The sequence below is a fragment of the Toxorhynchites rutilus genome, chromosome 2 (assembly GCF_029784135.1).
Source record: "Toxorhynchites rutilus septentrionalis strain SRP chromosome 2, ASM2978413v1, whole genome shotgun sequence".
Classification (NCBI taxonomy): domain Eukaryota; kingdom Metazoa; phylum Arthropoda; class Insecta; order Diptera; family Culicidae; genus Toxorhynchites; species Toxorhynchites rutilus.
The window spans coordinates 282,241,331-282,261,247 of NC_073745.1; the positions used below are offsets into that span (position 1 = coordinate 282,241,331).

Here is a 19,917-nt window from a genome sequence, read left to right on the forward strand (position 1 = left end):
TCCATTTTTGGAAGAATGTCGGGAGTGAGAATTGAACTATGTTTATACATTTGCGTTGGTGTAAACTATTTCTATGAATGTTTTCATAGTTCTTCACATGAATATATCACTAGTCTAAACGTACCGTAAGGGAACTGCTGATCTGAATACATTTCACGAATCATTTGCTCCATGTGGAATCGTATCGAAATCTATCTCCAATTCAGGTGATTTTTTTCAGATGAATAGAATTTATTCCAATATTTTTTAATATATCTATCTTTTCGAATGATAACAGGTGACGTCAAAAAAAAAAATAAATTTATTTGTTAGCTTATATCCTAACTATACAATATTCTGCAACAGTTCTCGCGCTCGCTGATACTTGCTGCTCTGGAGGAGCGTATCGTCTTCAGAATCTTTGGCTTGCTTGTCAATTTCTTTCACAACGGCCTCGGCACGTTTCAGCAGGGCTTCTTTACCGGATCCTTTCGATCCCGACAGATATTCCAACACAGTTGGCCACATTTCCCCATCTAGATGGTCCTCGTCGAACACATGCGTTTGTATGTACATTTGTTTAAGTTTTTGGAATTTCCATTTGTCTTTGTCCTCACTCCACATTCGCAGATACTCTTTCACTTCCTGTCGATCGCGATCTTTCGCTTTCTCCTGTTTAGCCTCCTGGTTCTTGGCATGCTTCTCGCGCTGTTTGGCGCGTTTGGTTTTCTTTTTCGGTTTGAGGGATGGGTTCACTAGTAGTACTTGCTCAAGTGTTGTTCCAGCGGTGATATCGGTAGACTGAGGGGATCCTTTTTTAATTTTTTTTGATGGTATGTCCGTAACATCGTCGCTGGTTGATTTTCGCTTTCCTTGGTGGAATAAAGACTGGTTGATTAGGCTAAATTTTTAAATGTATAAACGGATGTATAAATTACCTTGTTCCTTCCGTGTGGCATCTTCGCCAGGCACCTTTGTGACTTCTTCTTGGGGTTTGTTTTTCTTCTTGCCCATTTCTGATGCTAATTAAACTGTTGGCTCATAAATAATAAAAAATATCGTTTATTCGTTGGAAATTGTTTGTGATACAGTGAGAATATAGCGAGGTTCGATGTTTACACGCACTATGCCGCTCATGCCGCTTTGTTTTGACATACAGAGGCTACGTGCTTTGGTTGGTTGTTTGGTTGTACACAGACAAGTAAACAGACTTTGATAAACGAAATATTCCGCTTTATTCCGCGCAGCGAATGAGGTGAGATGACAAAGTTTCACGCTTTATTTTGGACGCCACTTTTCTATTTGGCTGCTATTTGATACCAGAGTCGATAACATATGAGAACACTACTTCAAATCTCACCTAGTGACAAACTGTAGTCACCCCATTCGCCTTCGGGAACGCCGTGACTTGAGCCATCTCACTTTTTTTTTTTTTTTACAACTTAAATGCATTTTTATTCAGATGTTTTGCTATTTGCATACATATTTTACAGTTCAAGTGACACAGTCTGGGCTTTACATCTTCGGTTCAAGAGAGCCATCTCACGTGATTCGCCGCGTAGAATAGAGGGGATTGTAAATTGCATGTTGGTACCTGTAGAAAATTACTGAGATTATATGCATTATAGTGTATATGTGCCAATTATTTTCAGGAAGTGTTGTTCAAAAAATGAAAATAGAAGGTAATTTATCAAATCATAAAGTAAGTTTGTAAGTGGCAAGCCGTAATATCACAATGTTGCTGGTAAGAGGAACCCCGATACCTTATATATTCTGTACTTTAAGTTCTAAGATAATTTTTCGAACCAAAACTTCCAGTAATATTTGAACTAAATTTCAACCCAATAACCAGAGATCTTCAAATAATAAAAATCAGAGGCCTTCACAGAATCCATAATACATATGCAATGTTGTCAGGATTTAGAATACAATCGCGATACATTCACTATCACTATCACACCGATTAAAATTTCGTATTTTGTAAATCGAGATAATCGTTTACCGAGCTCGAATTTCATGTGTTGCCAACCATAATTTTCAAAAATCAGGAAGAATGAAAATAAAAATTAGGAAGAAATCAGGATAGCTCATATTTGGTTCGGGTTTTGGGAAAATCAGAGCATCATTTTAATATGCTTCTATTCCATTTCTGGTATACAGTTTTGTTCTACAATCCTTCAAGCAGCTTAAGCAAATCTATACTCCAAAAAGTGCTTTCTCATCGAAAACTATTCTAAGTATTATTTATGCTGACCATAGAGTTGATGTTTTGCCATGGATATGATTTCTTTTGATCGTTTATATATTTTCTGGAAAGCTGAGATTTTTTTTACATAATATATCTGAAAATCATAGTGGTGTTATGTTTCATTTTTGAGTTATTATTTAATAAGTCGATCATCTAAATCGGGTCAGTAGTTCAAATGTCATGATTTTTTTTGAGAAAAAAACGTAATTTTTGAATAAAAGGGGAAAAATTAATTTTCGGGCCAGCGGTTAACTTTGAAAAATCATTGCTCAAAAACGGAAAAAGGTGCCTCTTTGATTCTTGGATATGTTATAGTTCAGTATTCAAAAAAAACAGAAAAAAATATAGCTCCCTCTAGTTCAAAGCCATGAAAACAGTAGAAAACAAATACAATAAAAAATTACAAAATCTAAATCCATTTTTTGCAAGTGTGGATTTTTTTTTCGAGAAAGCTAATTAGCTTTAATTTGGTATGTACAACGTCTTTATCGGTTAAGTAGTTTAAATGTTATAAATTTTTGCGAAAAAAGTTGATTTTTTAAACCACCCCAAAACGGAATAGGCACCTTGATGAACAAAAAAAAAGGGTCTAATGTTTTGCGATATTTTTTTGACGTTCAATATAGGGGCCCATTTCAATATTTCGGTGTGAAAAAGTGTTGAGTTTTTGAACGCTAATTTTAATGCGTCAATTAATGAATGGATTTTGGTTCCGAATACACACATTGATAGGAAATATCCTCAGCAATTGTTTATGTGCTACAAATTACGGTTTATCAGCTCATATAAAGTTCAAATTGATGAAAAATTGGAAGAAATAATTCCTTTCTTTCCCATACATTTTGTCTGCGCTCCCGCAGCAAACAGTTATTCATTACAAGCAACCACGGGTACGGGCGAAACGTATGAACAAGGTTAAGGAGGGGGACAAAAAGTGATTGTAAATAAATATAGGCGGTCGCTACAACGTTAACTATATGGCTATATACAATGAGCGATGGTGGTGCTTGGCCACATTCTATCATCGCACACCAAGCAGGAAAGACGCTGTCTTGAGATTGATTTTCAGCATAAGAGATGTCGCTGCATTTGCAGGCGATGTATGCAGTGCGATACCGCAAGAGTGAGAGACAGGAGTTTCTATGGGATGTGGAGCAGGAGAGCCTATCGAAGTGTGTTAAAAGTGGTGGAAGCGTCACGCCTGATGAAGGAGAGGCTAATCGCGCTCGATTTGATAGAATGCTGGAGTTTTTAAACGGTTTTATTCAGCTGTGACATATTTGTAAGTTTGTATGTAACATGTTTGTCTATGGCGCTCTACCACATTAATTGAAATTTGACCCCTTTCCTGTTGACCGATTGATCTGAAATGTGGAACACACCTTTATCCCTGCAGTCATTATAAAACTGCGTTTTTAATGATCTTGAAAATCCAAGAAGGCGACTGCTACAAAATGGCGGATTACATATTTTCCCAAAGCCCCATCAATATCAAATCAAACGAAGGGGATTGACCAGAAGAACACAGTTAATTATGAAAAATGCAAATCCAAAATGGCCGCCAGTACAAAATAGTGGATTACATATTTTTTTCAAAACCCCATCAATATGGGTATCAAATGAAGGACTTGACTAGTAGAACACAGTTATTCATGAGGAATGCAAAGCCAAATTATATCACGATACCAGACGGTAAATTCCTATTAAGATATGCTTGCCATCAAGTGTGTGTTCGTTGTAGGCTGAACAATAACCCCTACAACAATTGCACCATACGACATTTGCACGACAAATTTTGATTTTTTCGTATTTGCATCTAAACGTTTGAGTGTTTACTGAGTGTGCTGAGGTTTTATTTTATTCTTTGATTTTTTTCTGTAATTTAGTGCATGAAAAGTTGGTCATTCTGGGATCTGTGCTCCATGATATTCGAATAATGGACACCCGTTGGTGCAGTCCTACACTGAGAGGAAAATTTAGCATATATGATAAATTTTTTGGTAAATATTACCAATTCTCTAGTCATTTTCTACCCTACTAATCATTGGTACATCCTACGAAAAAAAATTGGTAGTCACAAAGGTCAAACAAAACTATGGTTTGTATGTCCAGTGTTGGCTCAATTTCGGTTTTAGTAATGGCTAATTTGTTGGCCCTCCATTGGTACAATATAATTTTTATTTAAAATATTTTTATTTTTATTAATATTGTTATTCTATTCTTATTTTTATAATTGCTTTTTATTGAAAAGCTTTTCCTGTATGCTTTTACCGAGCGAGTTGGATATCACAGTACTCAAAAGTGTGCTTTTTCGGACACTTGCGAAATTTTTCTGGATCGCAAATTGCATCATTTCGTTCTCATCTTCGAAGATGATTTGACGCCGGAAATCGACACCACGTCGTACGTACTCGAACGGGACATCGAAACAGTAAACCTCGATAATGCATGCCGTACGCTCTTCGCTTTCTTTGATGTGGCCCACACTGGTCACGGGTGTCTCTTATTCGAATACGTTGCCAAATATGATAACCGCGTTCAACACATGGAACAGCGTTATTTCTATAAAATAGAACGAATTGCGTAACATAGTGCCAAATATTTAAAAATCAAGTCAGCATTTACCTATTTTACTGGAAATCCCAATGGAAGCTGCATAGTGAAAAAATCTTTCAGTTCAGTCACATGCAGATTGATCATTATGGATCAAAATTGGTAGTACTTGTTCTTTAAATTTGATAAGAAATTCTCCACTCAGCCACATGTTAGCTTAGAACCGCTGCACATTGGATGTGATTATTTTCCAATACCAATAGAGTTCGATATCAGAAAAATACTTCTTTTTTACAATTTCCAATACCAATAGAGTTCGATATCAGAAAAATACTTCTTCACAGTGGAATCTGTCATGGGCAACACCTTCGAAGAGATCGCAGTTTTCTCCAGTGGACTGTTGTTTTCCGATCCTATGCTGATGTTGTTGTCCGAGGGGACCATGCCAGTAGGGGCAGTTGACTCGGTTTGGCGCTAGGCTTTTTTTTCTGCCGTGTCGACGATGGATTTGGATCTCTGCGTCGGAGTTGTTTTCCCTTGGCGGATTGCTTGATTGCCGGTCGAATGCTCCGGCCGCGCTTCTAATGATTGCCTCCGCGCTGACGATACGACCAGAATTAGGGATGTTACTGCTAGACGTGACGCTCCAAATCCGAGCGGAGGCAGCATACCGATCCAGCAACGAAGCGCCTCGAAGCAAATTTACCACGCAAACTGACTCTCCTCATCATCTTCAGACGCGGATTTTCTGTTGTTGAGCTCCGTGAAGTCGTTATTTGTGTAGGAAATTGTGTCACAAATGGGACACATATCGCTTTCTCTTCGATTCTTCGATGGAAGGATTAGTGGACTGCTATCGGTGGTAGTGATGATGATGGTTTTCGCTGGGTGCCGTCGCCAAGTACTGCTGTAGAATTAATGTTGTCGTGACGATGTGTTTGAAATTGTGATACTTTCGCCGTAGCATATCGTTCATCAGCTAGTGGAGTTTTTGCCGCAGACAGTATATGGAATCACACCGACAATCTGCGCTGTTGCTGCTGCTCCGAGTCGATGTTGTCCGAATTGGTAGCTGTTGATTGCTCAGTGCAAAACGGTTGTTGTTGGTTTCCTCACTGCTGACGGTACGATTGGCCCAACTGATATGCATCGTTTCCTGGAACGAATCGATCGAGAGGCAGTGTTGGTTGACCCCAACCACCAATAAGTTCAAGAACCAGCATAAACAAATTAAATCAGTTTATATTATATGTCATATTATGTCACTTTAGAATGCATCGGTATTGGGAAAAACTTTTAATAACTCTTCTTTGAAAGGTTTAATGGCCCTCAAAAGCGCCGTGTTTTACGGTGGCTGGTTTTGCCACCAAAGCAGTCTGTATAAACAAACTTTTTCCTTCTTCTACCTGCTGAAACTAGTTGTTGTCACCGAACCGAATGTGCTCTGTTCTGTAGGCGGGTTTTCTTATTGTCGTGAGCAGCTTTGCAAGCCAACTCGAGCACTCCGGCGGCCGAAATTCTATAACCGCTATTAGGTATACTGGTGCTCCGGCACCAATCCGTTGATGCGATGTGATGTGAAACGATGCCATATAACCACATTGATTTACGGTTTGAAAGAGTATGATATATTTTTCAGCGGGTCCGCGCGTTTTGTACTCTAGCGGTACACGCTCACAGGATAGAGACAAATCGGCAGACTCAGCCAAATGGGCGAGTCCAACGAGACGAACGAAAGAGCATTAAAAGGCAGCGATGGCAAAAAAATACATTCATTACGATTTGTTCGCTCGTTGGATTCACATGCAGGCTAAAAAGGGTCCTTTTCAAGATCACAAAATTATCTTTAATCTAAAGAGTTTATTGTTTTGTTATCACTCGATATCCCCATCTTGTTCGTCTAAACCTTCCTGTTTAGCGATTGCGTTTGCCACTCGCCACAGCTTTCACATTTGGAAAATTTCTTCCCATCCAGCTTGTGACATGTTGTACAGTAAATTATATTTAATGCGACGTGCCGAAACACCACTCAGTGTCGAATTGGAGGCGATTTTAACCTGTAATTGAACATTTGCAATGACAGTGGTACAATGTCGACTTTCAATGTGGGGTCATAATTTGGACCCGAAGTCTATGTTTACAAAAATGTCCAACTAAATGTGTCGCATTACAGGGCCGTCCAATTAGCTAAATGTCGAACTAAATGTAAATTACTGTACTTTCAATCTAGAAGTAATTTAAGAATTGGTGAAAATTGAATAATCGAGAAAGTCCCCAATCATCAATAAGCTCAGCACAACTGCCAAATTCTCATACTCATCATATCCTGGCAAACAAATTATGAAAAAATCAATTGCATGCATTGAACTGTATTTCGTAAACTCTTTTTTGAAAGGTTTAATGGCCCTGATAAGCGCAGTGTTTTATGGAATGGTTCCAATTTAGAAAACTTAGTACTCGTAGTTTTGAAAAAAAAAAACCATTTCGAACGCCCTCGACCGCCTTGTTCTGGATTTGCCACCAAAGCAGTTTTTATAAAGAACAAACTTTTTTCTTCCGCTACCTGCTGCCGTTTTGCGATTGCGTTTGCCACTCGCCACTCGCTGCAACTGCCTGTTGTTGTCTTGATGTCCACCGAACCGAATGTGGTCTGTTCAGAATGCTGGTTTTCTTATCGTCGCGAGCAGATTTGCCAGCCAACTCGATCACTTCGGTGGCCGAAACTATATAACGCCAGCTAGGTGGACTGGTGCACTGGTACTAACGCACTTGGCCTTGCTACCCTTGCGGAGCAAGACCAACACGGTTCGAGCGGGATTTTGCCTTTCCCTTAAATTGTCCTCCTTTGCCATGTCCAGACATGGCTGCTTGTGTTGGTTTGTTGATTTGATGTGATGCGAAACGATGTGGTGTATGATTTCGATGAGAATGATCGTTACGGCAGCGGAGCGGGGATTTTTAAGCTGACTGGCTGGCTCGAGAATTACGCATGTGTGAGACTGCGACCAATGTTTCGTTCATATTTTTTCTTTTTCTTTTCCAATCGTGCTTCATTGTATTTCGCTGCTGATTGTCCGTTTTGGTCGGTACGATTTGAGAAGCACAAAATGGACCAATCAAAAATGGGCACATAGTGCATTTGGACAATGCTTGATATTTCACAATTATTCAATTATTTATCTCAACAAAAATGAAATGTTATTCGTTATGATAGATGCGTAGATATATTTCCTATCAATTCATGCAAAAACCTTTGCGATCTATTGAGAAATGCTCGAGTTATAAGCGTTCCAAATCTTGCATTTTTTCCTACTTGTTCAGTGCCTAGATTTCCATTTCACCCCCTATATCTTCCGGTTAGACGTAGTCCTACGTCAAAAGGAAAATATTTAGGTAAAATGAATTATAATAAACCCAAATGTTTACCTCCGTATCGCTTCGCTTCCATTAAGGCCCATTTATACGTTGCTAGTAGCTGACTTGACAATGAGCAGCTACTGACCCGGTGGACTCGCTTGACAATTGGTTGACTCGCCTTGTCCGTTCACATAGTGTGAGCTGCTGGCGAGAAACTAGATACTACGGCACGGGTTTACCTGGGATGCCAGGCGATTTTTCAAATGTCCATCAAATAGTCAGAAACAGCAATCAGGTCCGAATTTGTCAAATGATTGGTCCGAAATCGACTTCTTTATTGGTAGTTTTCATCTTAGGTTTTCAGTTGAATGTATCATTACACAATTTTATAGAGATTACAGAGCAGTGTTGAGAATAACACCTGAACAAGTGGAAAAACTGTTGAATTTAATTGCTCCACAAATACAACGCCAAGATACACTCATGAAGGATGCTGTACCTGCAAGAGTGATAATATAAATGACATTGATATGCCTTTCTTCTGGAATATTGTTCAGATTGTTGTCGATATTTTTTAGAATCTCGAAAGCATCCATAGCTAAGATAATTCCGGAAGTATGTGATGCTTTAAATGATAGTCTAGAAGACTTTTTAAAATTTTATTCACACGCGTCAAAAATTAAAATAATGAATGAAAATGTACTTTTTTAAATCGAATATGTATTCTGTTTCTTAGAACCTTACTTTTTTTCGCAAGTTGTGAGTGAATTTTGAATGAAAATTGTGCCTGATAATGATTCTATATTAGACATTCTCCAGAAAACTATCTCAAAAAGAAAGCGTGCCCCGCCAGCGTGCAAAACAGAATAACAATGATTTCGTTAAGAAACTATGAGGGTTTTATTTGTTTTTCCAATAATTTTCAAGTCTATAAATATCTTCGCATATTTTCAAATATCTTAAAAATAGAGACATTTCTTTACATTTGGCATCCCTGATTCGAACGCTAAATTCTGTTTTTGACGTTTTGAAGCATGCGAGTGCGAGTAAATTCAAAAAACTTTGAAGTAGCTCGCACGCCGGATCACACATGACAATAACTGGCATGATGTGTTCACACGGTGTGAGTAGCTGCACTGCAGTAACTGACTAGACCGACTCGTATGCTTGCTCGCACCGTCTGAACCCGGCTTTAGAGAAATGACGGTTGCATACACACAGTTGCCAGAAATGAAAATACTCAAGGTTATACATTCTATGAAGTAAAATGTACGAATCATTGGCAGGGGTGTATATTGCATCTGACATCACTTTCACAAAGTTTTTGTAATATTTACAAAAAATGTGTACATTTTACAAATGTTTCGACTACTAAAGATTTGGTAGCTGCATTTACTAAAGTTTTTCTCCATTGTACGTCTCTCCGGTTATGTCACCGACATCACTCACCCGTCTTTTTATATTTCAAATATGACTTGTTGCTTTTTTAGGGAATTATGTAATATTTCAACATTAAGACAAAATTTAATTGGCTATTACAAGTACAGGGGAGTTAAAATTGTGATTTTTGACGATTTTGATGGAATTCTCACCAGAAATTGTTAACGATATTGGAGCGAAATAAGGAAAGATAGAAGTTGAGTGTCAAAGAACAAATATTGAAGATTGAAGAGCGGTTTAAAAGCAAGAAACAATCATGTTTATTATGATTTTGGTGAAAAATTTAATAATAATACATTCTAATCCACTATCTTTTATATTTTTCACTTAGAAAATGTTATTTAAATCCACTAATTTAGATATTTCACAACTATATCCTATGCTGAATCGTCATACATAGCGTACTTTTTGACGTAGGATTACGTCTTTCGGGAATATATTGGGGTACAAATTGAATATCGAAAATCGAGCACATCGTGAAAATTGTCCAATTTCAAACGCTCATTGCTCAGTCATTTCATGATGGATTGATTAAATTTTTGCGTCAATCAATTTCGGCACTCCATAACAATTTTTTATATCGAAGAAAATAATATATGTCATGAAACTAACTACCGAACAACTGAAAAATCTCAACCCCATCCTAACGGAAATACCGTTATTTGATTGATCGAAATTAATGACATATGCGGCGGTTCCCTAACAGAAACATCAAAACCAAACAGCCTGGGAGAAGTCGACATTGCAAATACATAAAAGTAGTGGGAGGTTTTGTTCCCACCGAAAAGTGTTCCCTAACAGAGACATCAGAACCAAGATGCCCGGGTGACCTCGGCATAGCAAATATATGCAAGCCGGGGGCATTTTTATATTGCATGTAAGGTGAGTGATACGATTAATTCTAGCAAATAAAATTTAAATTTGGAACTTTAATGTTGGTTGCTTCGTGAATTTTTATAACAATGACCGATCGTGTATTGTGAAAAAATTAGCACAAAAGTAGGTTTAAAATTGTATATGGTAGCAGTTGTGTTAAAAATGAATTGATATATGAATTGATAAACGATTTATTTCAATTATCATAAATAAAAAGCAAGGTGTGTTCCCGCTCGAGAACAGTTCGGTCGGTTTAAGCTGTCTGTTGGGTTGAACAAACACTCAGAAAGTAAAAATTATAAAATAAAATTACATTTTCTATTTCAAATGTGTTTCTCTATATTAAAGTATCAAGTTACTTTAAAATAGATAATTTTATTAATTTTTTTTATGTGAGAAAGGTGTTTTCTGACTTCAAAGGGATGCAGCAAACATGAAATTCTTTTTTTGACGTAGGACTACGTCTTTCATTTCCATTCTTCTTCTTCTTCAATGGCACTAACGTTCCTAGAGGAACTTCGCCGTCTCAACGTAGTATTACTTGCGTCATTTTTATTAGTACTTAGTTGAGATTTCTATGCCAAATAACACGCCTTGAATGCATTCTGAGTGGCAAGCTCTAGAATACGCGTGATCGCAGTGCAAGTCGGAGGAAATTTCTTTGACGAAAAATTCCCCCGACCAGAACGGGAATCGAACCCGAACACCCGGCATGTTAGTTATGACGCTAACCACTCGGCCACGGGAGCACTTTCATTTCCATACCGGGGTGTAAAATCAAAGTTTCGAAAACGAAAGCGTTACGCCGGAGACCGAGATTTTGAGCGTTAATAGCTCCTAATCAACTGAACGAAATGGTATGATAAACACTTCATTCGAAAGATAAAATGTCTACGCGTCCTATACTTGTTAATTTTTGATCCAAAAACTTGTTTCAATTGTCTTAAAATTGCTTTCAAAACAGGCTATTGAAATCCCCAATCTGTATATAAGCGAGCGCCGCTCGGAAATCCACTCAGTTCTAATTGAACAGCGATTGGAGCATGTTGTCGCTGTTGTGGTGAAGCTCTTCGTTTATCATGAAAGCGCGGATGAACGGTGTCACCAAGAGCCTGTTTGTGCACCTTAGGCCAGACATGAATCCATCAGGAGGAGAGTGATGCCACAAACGGTTCCCCGGGAAGATCTCAAAGCAGCCGCTACACACACACACATACACGTGCGGAATTCTTTCCGTTTGGATGCCATTCAGCATCGAGAAAGATCCGGGAAATAATCTGCCAGTTCCTCTGGGAATTTAAAAATACATTCATGTGAAAGAGTTTATTTGAATGTTTTCTATCCATGTAACATTGTGACCAAATATGTTTCAATCAAGTGCTATTAACAGATGGTTATCGAATTAGCATTAACCACTGGTGGGTTTCCAGTATCGAGGAAAATGTGGAAATATCTAATCGTTACTGAAAATAATCTGCCAGTTCCTCTGGAAATTTAAGAATACATTCATGTGAAAGAGTTTATTTTAATGTTTTCTATCCATGTAACACTGTGACCAAATACATTTGGTTTTGTGATTTTTCAATCAATCGCAATTAACAGGATAGCTTTTGAAGATTATTCTTCCGCATCAGTAGGATATTTTCGTATCCAATATTGGATGCATAAAACCTTGTACCTCCAACGTAACGCTCTCGTTTTCGAAGTCCCCTAAATATTCATTTATCCATTCATTCAGAATGGATTCAGATTCAACTTCAAACAAAGGATCACTTAATCAACGATAGTCCTACGTCACCATTGCGGTTATACCATAGATATAACCCACTTTCTGTTTTTTTTATTGAAATAAAACCAAAAATATATGCATAAAAATTTTGTTTTGATTCGATTATATACAATGATTAAAAATCGGAGACTGTGAAAAGTTGGTCATTCGTACTTTCGCACCCGGGGCGGAAAATTTGATTTGCAGAAAAGGAATCAAGAATATTTATTCAATTTATTTATACAAATCTGATTCGTTCTGCACCCCTAAAATCGTGTACCAGGGGCACTCCCCAGTCAACGCCACTGCGGAGAACTATTATGACAATTTTCATTTCCGACATGAAAATTTTTACAGTCATACCATTATATTAGGCTGTCAAAAAACTCCTGCGGTATTTCCGCGAGGTGTCGTTGTAAGCGCGTAGTTCTAGTTGTATTCATTGTATCGAGTCATACTATAACTTGTTGGAAAGGTATTTTTGCGCGCTATAATATAGTCCTTGACAATGTTTTGTTTGGTTAAGTCGTTCGTGAGTTATAGTGTCGCAAATATGGAGCAAAACAAAGAGAAAATCCGACATATTTTACAGTACTACTATGACAAAGGCAAAAATGCATCTCAAGCTGCCAATAAAATTTGTGCAGTTTATGGACCCGATACAGTTCCCATTTTCACCGCACATCGATGGTTTCAACGTTTTCGTTCTGGTGTAGAGGTCGTCGAAGATGCGCCACGCTCCGGAAGGCCTGTCGTCGAAAATTGCGACAAAATCGCTGAATTAGCCGAGAAAGACCGGCATAGTAGCAGCCGTAGCATCGACCAAGAGCTGGGGATAAGTCATCAAACCGTTATTAACCATTTGAAGAAGCCTGGATTCATAAAGAAGCTCGATGTATGGGTGCCACACACGTTGACGCAAAAAAAAACATCTTTGACCGTATCGACGCATGTCAATCGCTGCTGAATAGCAACAGAATCGACCCGTTTCTGAAGTGGATGGTGACTGGCGATGAAAAGTGGGTCACTTACGACAACGTGAAGCGCAAACGGTCGTGGTCGAAGCCCGCTGAAGCGGCTCAGACGGTGGCCAAGCCTTCATTAACGGCCAGGAAGGTTCTGCTGTGTGTTTGGTGGGATTGTCAAGGAATAATCCATGATGAGCTGCTTCCCTATGGCCAATCGCTCAATTCGGACCTGTACTGCCAACAACTGAACCGCTTGAAGGTAGCACTCATGAAGAAGAAGCCATCTTTGATAAACAGAGGCCGCATTGTCTTCCATCAGGACAACGCCAGGCCACACACTTCTTTGGTGACGCGCCAGAAGCTCCGGGAGCTCGGATGGGAGGTTCTTTTGCATCCGCCGTATAGTCCGGACCTTGCACCAATTGACTACTACCTGTTTTTGTCCATGGCGAACGAGCTAGGTAGTCAGAAGTTAGCCACGAAAGAGGCCTGTGAAAATTGGCTATCCGAGTTTTTTGCCAATAAGGAAGCGAGCTTCTATAACAGAGGTATTATGAAGTTGGCATCTCGTTGGGAACAAGTCATCGAACAAAACGGCGCATATTTGACTTAAAACAGATGATTGTAACTAATTTTATGAACAAATGAAAATTCAAAAAAAATACTGCAGGACTTTTGTGACAGCCCAGTATTTATTACGGATAATTTTCACTCTGATAAAGTGAAAAGTATAAAAATCAGGTTCATTTCTCAAAAATCAGGCAAAATTGAATGTTTGTCAGGATAACGGGGAACGTACCAAAAAGTCTGAGAAATTCTGAAATATCAGGAAGGAAGGCATCTCTGGTTTCAATTTCATATGAGGGGTTTAGAATGCAAGGAGTGTAAATGACTTGATCGATTTCTCTTTATCAACTTTTTATTTAGTTAATAACTGCAAAAACGTATCAATTTGAGTTTGCTATAGAATCCGATAGATGAGGTTCTGACATATCTTCCACATTGTCAAATACAGCTGGAAATGTATTTGCAGCTAAGCGTGGAAACACACTAGACGGCTCCCCCGCGCGATTTTCGCAATGACAAGTCGCAGCAGGAGCTTGATGTAAAACACATTCAGCGGCTTTCGACGATTTCACTAGCTGCCATTATTATATTTTTATATACGGATGCAAGATGAGTCTATGGTACATCTTACTGTCCAAACGGACAGTAAGCAGATTAGAGGGGCGGTATATAAAGACAGAATGGTGTAAAACGGAAGAGGGAATGTTCACCTGTGCGAGAGGGAGAAAGAAGTTTTAAATATTGCATTTCTCGATAATTTGGGTGATATTCGAGAATCCGCAGCTACAAGACCACAGAGTGGTTTTCACGTATTGGCTCATCTGATAGTAAATTTCTTGCGCATCATCTCCATTGAATCACCGCAGCGAATGAGGAACCGTACAACAGTGACTTTGGAACCATACACACTCGCTCCGCCTTGTGTGTTTTATCTCATTCATATTCCATTATCGAGGCCCCGCGGCGGCCTGTCATTGCAAAATCCGCGCGGGAGAGCCGTCCAGTGTGTTCTTACGCATAGTTATGACCAAAAGAGAGATGTAGAGAAATCGATCAAATCAAGGTGTATGGCACGATTATCGCTATCTCATTCTACCTACCATCACCGCCATATCACTATCACTCTGCTGAAAAAAATCATCATCGACATCACGATATGTCAGATGGTGGTAAACTGGTAATTCGCGATGACAGTGGCATGGTGGCATGGTGGGAAGATTTTTTAAATCTGTGACGTCACAGATTTTGTTTATGTATGTTACTTTTCTTATAATAGCCCACTACATAGGAAAAGTGTTGTTATTAGAAGTAAAAATAAGCAAATGAAATGAACGATCTATTTTTTCCCTAAATCAATGCTAGCGTTCAAAATCATAAGGTCCCGACATTCTAACAGAAACTGAAATTTCAATATTTTTGAAGTGTTCTAAACTTAATTTCAATCCAATTTTACTTCTCGTTACGTCGACCAAAAACGTCAACGAACAAAGTCAGAGTTACACAATCTTGTGTTCCTTTGACGGATAAACATTTGACAGAGCATGGAAAAAAAGGTTGCAAGTTATTTCATGTAAAATGAACTTGAAAAATAAATTTAATTGACTCCGTATAACTTAGATTGAGACAAAAAGTTTTCCGCTTGCGTCTTAGTTTTAGACGACTGAAGTTTTCAGCACCCTAATTGTGAAAAAATAATTACAATTACAATTGCTGACAAAAGTCAAACGTCCATGAAGTTACTCTTTAATCTATACATAGTAGACATTAGAATACTATTTCTGAAATCAAAGAAAAAATTAAACATTTTAGTTCGTGATATGTTCTGATTTTTTCCATAATGCGAAAAATATGAATTGGAAATTTGTAATTAGCTTTTGTATATCCTCTTTCAACGTTATTCGATGACACATTCAATTTTGTACCATTTGAGTAACTGACTAGTATGCCTGGTATGTGAACTTCCTATCTTCCTGGCTACTAACACAATCAAAATTTAACACAACCAAAACCCGTGAATCTTCCCACCTTCTATTCTTCATCTCGGTCTAAACCCACCCTTAGCCCCTTATATACACTGAGAGGAAAATTTAGTAAATATGACGAATTTTTTGGTACATGTTACCAATTCTCTAGTCATTTTCTACTAATCATTGGTACATGTTACAAAAAAAGAATGGTAGGCACATATGTCAAACAAACTACAAATTGTTGGTCCAACATTGGTGCAATAACAGTGAAAATTTTGCTTCATATTTGTGAGAGGTAATCATCAGGGATAATGACAATATTTTTAATAATTAATTTAAAAAATTGTGTTTAATTGCGTTTAATTCTACTTACTTAGAATACATTATACTAATAACTTATTCTATAAACAACATCAATAATTCTCGTTGTAATCATTCTATAAACTGCGTACAAGAGGCAAATTTCAATCGCAGCCTCAACCACCTCAATTTGATGAGCATTTCCAAAGCAAGTTCCCGTTCCTCTTCCTGCTGCATCGCTCTGATTTGCATTAGCTGATTAGCAGAGTGACGGTAGAATTAGCACGTTTCATCCGTATTTTGTTCTCTCGTGTCCCTATGAAGAAAAGAAATACATATGTTAATGATTTTAAATATGCAATAAATTATGTATGTTCACCTTAAGTTTTTTACGGTCGATGATGTGTTGAAGAAAGATTCCAATCTTAGCGACAAACTCGCCGTTACCTTCAATCCCATAGCTTGGATGGTTTTTGGTAAATAAGTATTACGAGTCTGGGATCATGCCAGCTGTAAAGACAAGGAAAAAGGTCAATAGTGTTGTAATGTATAGAATATAACTGATGTTTATCCTTGGCGGGAATATGAAAATAATTTCCCGACCGAGGTGTCTGATGTAATGATGTAAAAAAACGAATACTTATCTCCGATTTGTTTATGATGAATGATTGTACTGAAAATAATTTTAAGGCCAACTAAAAAAGAAAAAAGAAAATATGAAAACAAATTCTCGGGGGAGATGAATACATAATTGAATTCAATAAAAACAAAGTGCTTACCTCCGAATCGCTTCGTCTCCAAAAGACAAAAGACAAAGTGCGCACATCACAGTTGTTAGGTATGACAATAAAAACAAACTTACTAATGGTATGAAGTAAAATATACGAATTCCTGGTAGGAACTTTCATTGCGTCTGACATCTTTTTTACGCAATTTTAGTAATATTTACAAAAAATGTGTATATTTTACCAATGTTTTTGCTACTAAAGATTTGGTAGCTGCTTTTACTAAACTATATCTCCAGTGTATTCAAGCAAAGACCAAGATGAATAGAAAGTATTACTACACTGGAGACAAACATTAGTAAATGAAGCAACCTAAAGACTACTAAAGATTTAGTAGTTGAAACCAAGGCGCGTAGAAGTATATCCTAAGGTGGGCCAACTTGCTAAAACCACTCTTCAGCCATCTTGGAAATCTACTGTGTTTTGTTTGTAAACAAAACACAATACGCTTGTGCCGGAGCTCGCTCGTGATCAGTCTGTCTCTTTCACGCTTCAAGGAAATAATTCCCCTTCTGCTTTCTTCCGTACTGTTTTGATATACCGCTCCCCTAACCAACTTAGTGACGAAACGCCCTCACCTAGTACCATAGACCCGTCTTGGTTGAAACATTGGTAAAATGTACAAATTTTTCGTACATATTACCAAAATCCGGTAAAACTGATGTCAGATGTAATGTACATCCCTACCAGAGATTCGTACATTTTACTTCATGCCATTTGTAACCTTCAATGTTTTCATTCCTAGCGACTGTGAAGTGCGCACTTCGTAATCGCCATTTTTTTGTGGAAGCGAAGCAATTCGGAGGTAAGCATTTGTTTTTGTTATGTTTCCGTTCTTATCTAATGTTTTCTCTATGTTGGTAAATTCTAGATATTCCGAAATATACTCATTTTGGACGACGTTTCTTCTATTCTACTACTGATAGAAGCATTTCCATTTGCGATCAATCGTAAACGAACATTTTACAACAGCCATGATTCGATGCTAATATTTGGCGACTATATAACTATACAAACTAGGGAAAGGAAGAACCAATAACGATTCACCATCCGGAGGATGACATGGAACATGAAGAACGTCAGAACTGTCGATTGAAGGCAGTTTGACATATGCTTTGACCATTCAGTTGCTGTAACATTAGTTGTACAGTAAGTGCACATCACACAAGAACCGATTACGTGCTCTGTGCAATCATCAGGATCTGTTCCAGGAGGAGAGTGTTGAATTTGATACTGGAAAGCATCGACAAAATCAATGTCTTATCGTCACTAGGTTCCATGGTTTCCTCCTGGCTAATGATGAAAAAGTTGGGAGTCGATATCCGGATATCTGTTCCAACTACTAGCGGTTATCATCAAGGAAAACTCAGTTTGCTAACTCAAATCATTTTAATTGGCTCATCCCCCATCTTGGAACGCAAGCAGCTAGTAAGGACTCCGGATCGATTCGTAAATATCTCGCCTCTCGAGAACCATAATCGTGCTCCGATGATTTTATATGTGTTGTGTTCACTGTGCGTTGGTAATGGTCGGTATGGTTGGTTGGTCGGTAATCCTAATATCCTCGTTCATCGTGTTGAGGAATCTGGGGTGTACCAGAAGTGTTACTTTGAAATTACTATGGACCATAACGGACAAACGTGCACAAACATGACACCGCCTTTGCGAATTAATTGGGCCAATACTGCTGAATATGTTGAGGATGTAAAAATGGGGCGAAAATGACGTTGGTAATAATTTGTATACTCATGATTCCGGACGTGACAAAACTATTCATCGCAAAAGGAATGGAATTGCACGCTAGATCTCAGCGTCTCGGTGATACGGTTTATGTTCAATGGAGAGCCAATGCATGTTTGATTTTAATCTAACTGGAATGTTTTTTTCCGGTGATGAGCTGCTCGTCGAAGCTAAGTTGTCAATTTTATTTTGGTTTCCGCGTTTCTGTCTGCGATATTGAACCCTAAGATGGAAGAATTCGGCGATCTGCTGGTCGAGAGCACTCACAACTTGTGAGACAAAGAGCGAATTCAACAAAGTTAAACAAAGACAACGAAAACCATCGTAGCTCCCATTCAGTTCCGTACAGCATATACGGCTATGGCGACTATCAGAAAGCTGTTGATCTATGGATACAATTTGGACCAACAAACTGGTGAGACGAATGAGCCCCTTGCGGCGGAAGCATTCAGACAGAACTTCGCAACCATCAGAACGCACCTAGCGGAGAAGACGTATGCTGTTATGTCAAGAAAGACATACTTTTAGTTTGAGGTGCGGACTGTGGGACTGATGAGGGTTTGTAAAAGTAGTTTTTTGTTAACAATCTGTTTGAATTCGTTTTTTTTGTTTCAGCAGGACTGCAATTCCGAAACGATGTTGGGGAATGATGATCCATCGTGTGCTTTTGATGGCTACAATATAAGCATGAGCACAAATATCGAATCCGATTGTTCAATACGACCAATCACGACCCCTCAATTCAATGTAGTCGTTCTGTTACAAGAAAACAAGCCCCAAATTCCTACTGAAGACACATTTCTACTGCCTCACCAAGAGCAAATCACATAGATGGTTGCCGAAAAATTTCAAATGTAAGTTTATATGAACCCCCTTCTTCAAAATCTGGGGCATTCCAGAGCGTCACAATTAAATGGGCAAGTAAACTACACCTGCGCAGGGTCGAAGATTTCGGTAGGCGATACCTGGTCGGAGACGTAATCGTTTTCTTCATAAATATCCACGACAAGATCGTAAGTAGACACAATCTGTAAATCTTAAATTTATATTTTTAATACCATTAATATATCAATATTTCTTTTCTTCTTCAGAGCACGAGAGGAATAAATACGAACTAAGAGTACTAGGTACTGGTGTCATCGACTTCCTGCTAATCAGCGCCCCATGCTCTAGAGGCAGCGATGCAGTAGAAGGAGTTATTGCGACGAGAATTATTGTTGTTTTCATATTTTACAATGTTTTTTTTTATTGTACAACTATTGAAATTGTATATAGAATAAGTTATTAGTGAAATATTATATTAAAATAACATGTTATCAAACACAGGATTTTAAATAAAACAAAAAGGAAAACAAAATATTTTAACCCT

The 19,917-nt window shown here is 38.2% G+C and overlaps 1 protein-coding gene and 1 long non-coding RNA gene across 3 annotated transcripts; one reads left to right on the forward strand and one right to left on the reverse strand.

The window, feature by feature from the left end:
• Positions 1 to 283: 283 nt before the first annotated feature.
• LOC129764876 (uncharacterized protein C7orf50 homolog) lies at positions 284 to 1,219 on the reverse strand. 2 transcript variants are annotated; one of them, XM_055764431.1, is made up of 3 exons: positions 1,105 to 1,219; positions 918 to 1,010; positions 284 to 851 (listed from the first exon to the last, which is right to left on the reverse strand). In XM_055764431.1, the coding sequence occupies exons 2-3, from the start codon at positions 991 to 993 to the stop codon at positions 325 to 327; spliced, it is 603 nt and encodes a 200-aa protein (XP_055620406.1). In that variant the 5' UTR covers positions 994 to 1,010; positions 1,105 to 1,219; the 3' UTR covers positions 284 to 324. The 2 variants fall into 2 exon arrangements, with proteins under 2 accessions (XP_055620406.1, XP_055620405.1); XM_055764430.1 differs by having other exon boundaries at positions 918 to 1,199.
• A 16,247-nt stretch (positions 1,220 to 17,466) lies between these two features.
• On the forward strand, positions 17,467 to 19,798 carry LOC129764877 (uncharacterized). The gene is made up of 4 exons (XR_008741272.1): positions 17,467 to 17,613; positions 17,680 to 19,082; positions 19,167 to 19,561; positions 19,640 to 19,798. It is a non-coding gene; the product is annotated as an uncharacterized LOC129764877 (long non-coding RNA).
• The last annotated feature ends 119 nt before the right edge of the window (positions 19,799 to 19,917 follow it).

Coding starts and splice junctions, on each gene's coding strand:
- LOC129764876 (XM_055764431.1), bottom strand. CDS start 993: ATGGGCAAGAAGAAAAACAAACCCCAAGAAGAAGTCACAAAGGTGCCT. Junction 852..917: donor TGCCACACGGAAGGAACAAG/GTAATTTATACA, acceptor TATTCCACCAAG/GAAAGCGAAAATCAACCAGC.